This window comes from Rhagoletis pomonella, unplaced genomic scaffold (assembly GCF_013731165.1).
Source record: "Rhagoletis pomonella isolate Grant_MI unplaced genomic scaffold, Rhpom_1.0 Rhpom_scaffold_21331, whole genome shotgun sequence".
Taxonomy (NCBI): domain Eukaryota; kingdom Metazoa; phylum Arthropoda; class Insecta; order Diptera; family Tephritidae; genus Rhagoletis; species Rhagoletis pomonella.
In genome coordinates this window covers 1-2,294 of record NW_023479845.1, presented here as the reverse complement: position 1 = coordinate 2,294, position 2,294 = coordinate 1, and the positions used below count along the sequence as shown (strand labels likewise).

At 34.2% G+C, this 2,294-nt stretch overlaps 1 protein-coding gene across 1 annotated transcript; it reads right to left on the bottom strand.

The window, feature by feature from the left end:
- Positions 1 to 123: 123 nt before the first annotated feature.
- Positions 124 to 969, bottom strand: LOC118732507 (uncharacterized protein CG45076-like; the record flags this gene model as incomplete). Its single annotated transcript, XM_036461636.1, is given in 1 exon segment — positions 124 to 969. A coding segment is annotated over 1 exon segment (697 nt), but the record flags the coding sequence as incomplete, so codon positions are not given.
- Between the last annotated feature and the right edge of the window lie 1,325 nt (positions 970 to 2,294).

Genomic DNA, 2,294 nt, shown 5'->3' with positions numbered 1-2,294 from the left:
ACTCGATAACCGCTTGCCAAAATCTTTATTTTTTTATTAATAAAATTTGAGTGAACACATTTATATACCATGCGACCAAGTATGCATACAAGTTTAATGGTGTGAGGGGGGCGAGAAAAATATTTTCTGAACAAACCTTTTATTATTGAATCATGGTACATACATACATATATATTTGAATGCGACATGTTAGGAAGGAACAATAGGTACATCTTAATATGATCTAAATAAATTCAGCTAAGTAATCATATTGAACACATATTTGATATATTTTACTCTTCTGCATCTTCTTCCTCCGGAGCCACTACGGCATCACCCTCAGATTTTATTGCCTCAATATGAGAGGACAATTCAATTATTGGTTCCTGTTTAATTTCAGAGATGGCTCTTTCCGGTTGCTCCATGACAGTTTCGGCTGTAACAATGCTATATAAACCTGAGAAACTTGATTCATCTGCTGGCTGTATAGCATGTAATTCTTGGCGTGCGATTTCAGCGAGCTCTGCAGCTTGACGCGCCAATTCTGCTTCCTGTTCTTCCGCAGCTTGTTTCTCGATTTCGGCTAAACGACTCAATTCCTCTTCTCGTAGGCGTTTTTCTTCTTCAAGGCGAGCTTTTTCTGCTTTTTGTGCAGCTTCTTCTTCCATTCGTAATTGTTCAGCTAAACGAGCTTCTGCTTCCAAACGGTCTTCTTCAGCTTTACTTGCTAAACGCGCTTCTTCAGCCAAGCGCGATTCTTTTGCTTTGCGCATGTCTTCAACTTTTCGTGCCTCTTCAACTGATCGTGCTTCGGCTTCGAGGGCTTCCTTAGCTAAACGCGTGTTTTCAGCCAAACGTGCTTCTTCAACCAAGCGTGCTTCTTCAGCTTTGCGTGCCTCTTCATTGGCATAGATGTTAGTGTATTCAGCTTCGAATTGTTCCTTTTCTGAATCTTCTTCAGTATCCTGTTTAATTATTTCGTTTAAAATTCTGAAATGAAACGTAATTTCAGATTATAGTCATACGTGATGATACAGCAAGTAATTTTTAAGCAAAAACAAAACCGACCTCAATTCTCATATAAAAAAAAAAAATATATATATATTTCATGATCCAATGATCGGGTCTAAACCAGACTAGTATGGGACCACCTCCGAGACACTACCTTTCGGATGCAAAAAGAATTATCGAAATCGGTTGACGTGGTCCAAAGTTATGCGGTAACATACATAGAAAACAGTATTTCGACGAAGGAGTTTATCTCCTCTTTTTTTTGGAAGTCGGTTAAAAATGAACGTAGTTTCAATAAACCACTTTTTGATTAAAAAGCAGATTTTTGACCACTGCTCAATTGTGGAAAATTCGAAGCGGTCGTACCCAATTTAAGTTTTTTGATGGCGGGAATTTGGGATTATAAATAAAAAGTTAATATCAAGCCGAATTTATATAGGGAGGTGTTGTTTCATCAGCTTTGAGTAGCGTTTGATTGTCAAAATTTTGTATTTCGCTAGTGAGTGAATGATAGGGTCGCCAGACATTATAGTGACATAATCAGTACAGTTGGGATCAAAAATCAGTACAAAGCCATAAAAATAAGCTCATTTTTAAACGTATTTTTAATTATTAACAATATAATAATTAATTTAACAAAAAATAACTAATAGACTTTTAAATACATATAGTATATTGTCAATATAAAAATTCATTACTTTAAAACAAATCAAGGGTATTATGTATGTATGTACAGCTGCGCTCAGGAAAATAATAGTAAAATGTATTGACAGGTTTTGAAAATTTTTTCTTTCCTTAATTAATTTAAATTTTTTATAAATATATAGTTAATTCTATCACAAAAGACATGTGAGTTGAAGTCTCAAACTTTCTAGAAAATTTATAAAAATTGAAAAAAAATCAAAAAAAATAAAATTGTAGCCCATTCAGTTTCAGTAGAAGACGAGCTCGAGTCAGAATCGGTTTGCATATTTTAAGCTACAAATTTAAAACATATTTAGTTGGTGTGCTTACTAAATACGACATTCAAATTAAAATGTTGACTAAAAGGTATATTACCGAATTATCGCTAAACGAATTTTCGAGTACGAATGCAATTTAATAGTGTCAAATGTGTATGTGCGAGTAAAATTACAGGTGGTCGAACATCAAAAATCAAAATAAAGCTACATATATCATATCCAAGCAGCGGCGGATCCAGAATTTTCTGATGTGGGAAATTTCGCCCCTTATTTTAATTACGTTTCTCACCAACGGCTCTAACGTAGAAAAATGAAAAATCTTTTAAAAAAGACTTTCGAAGT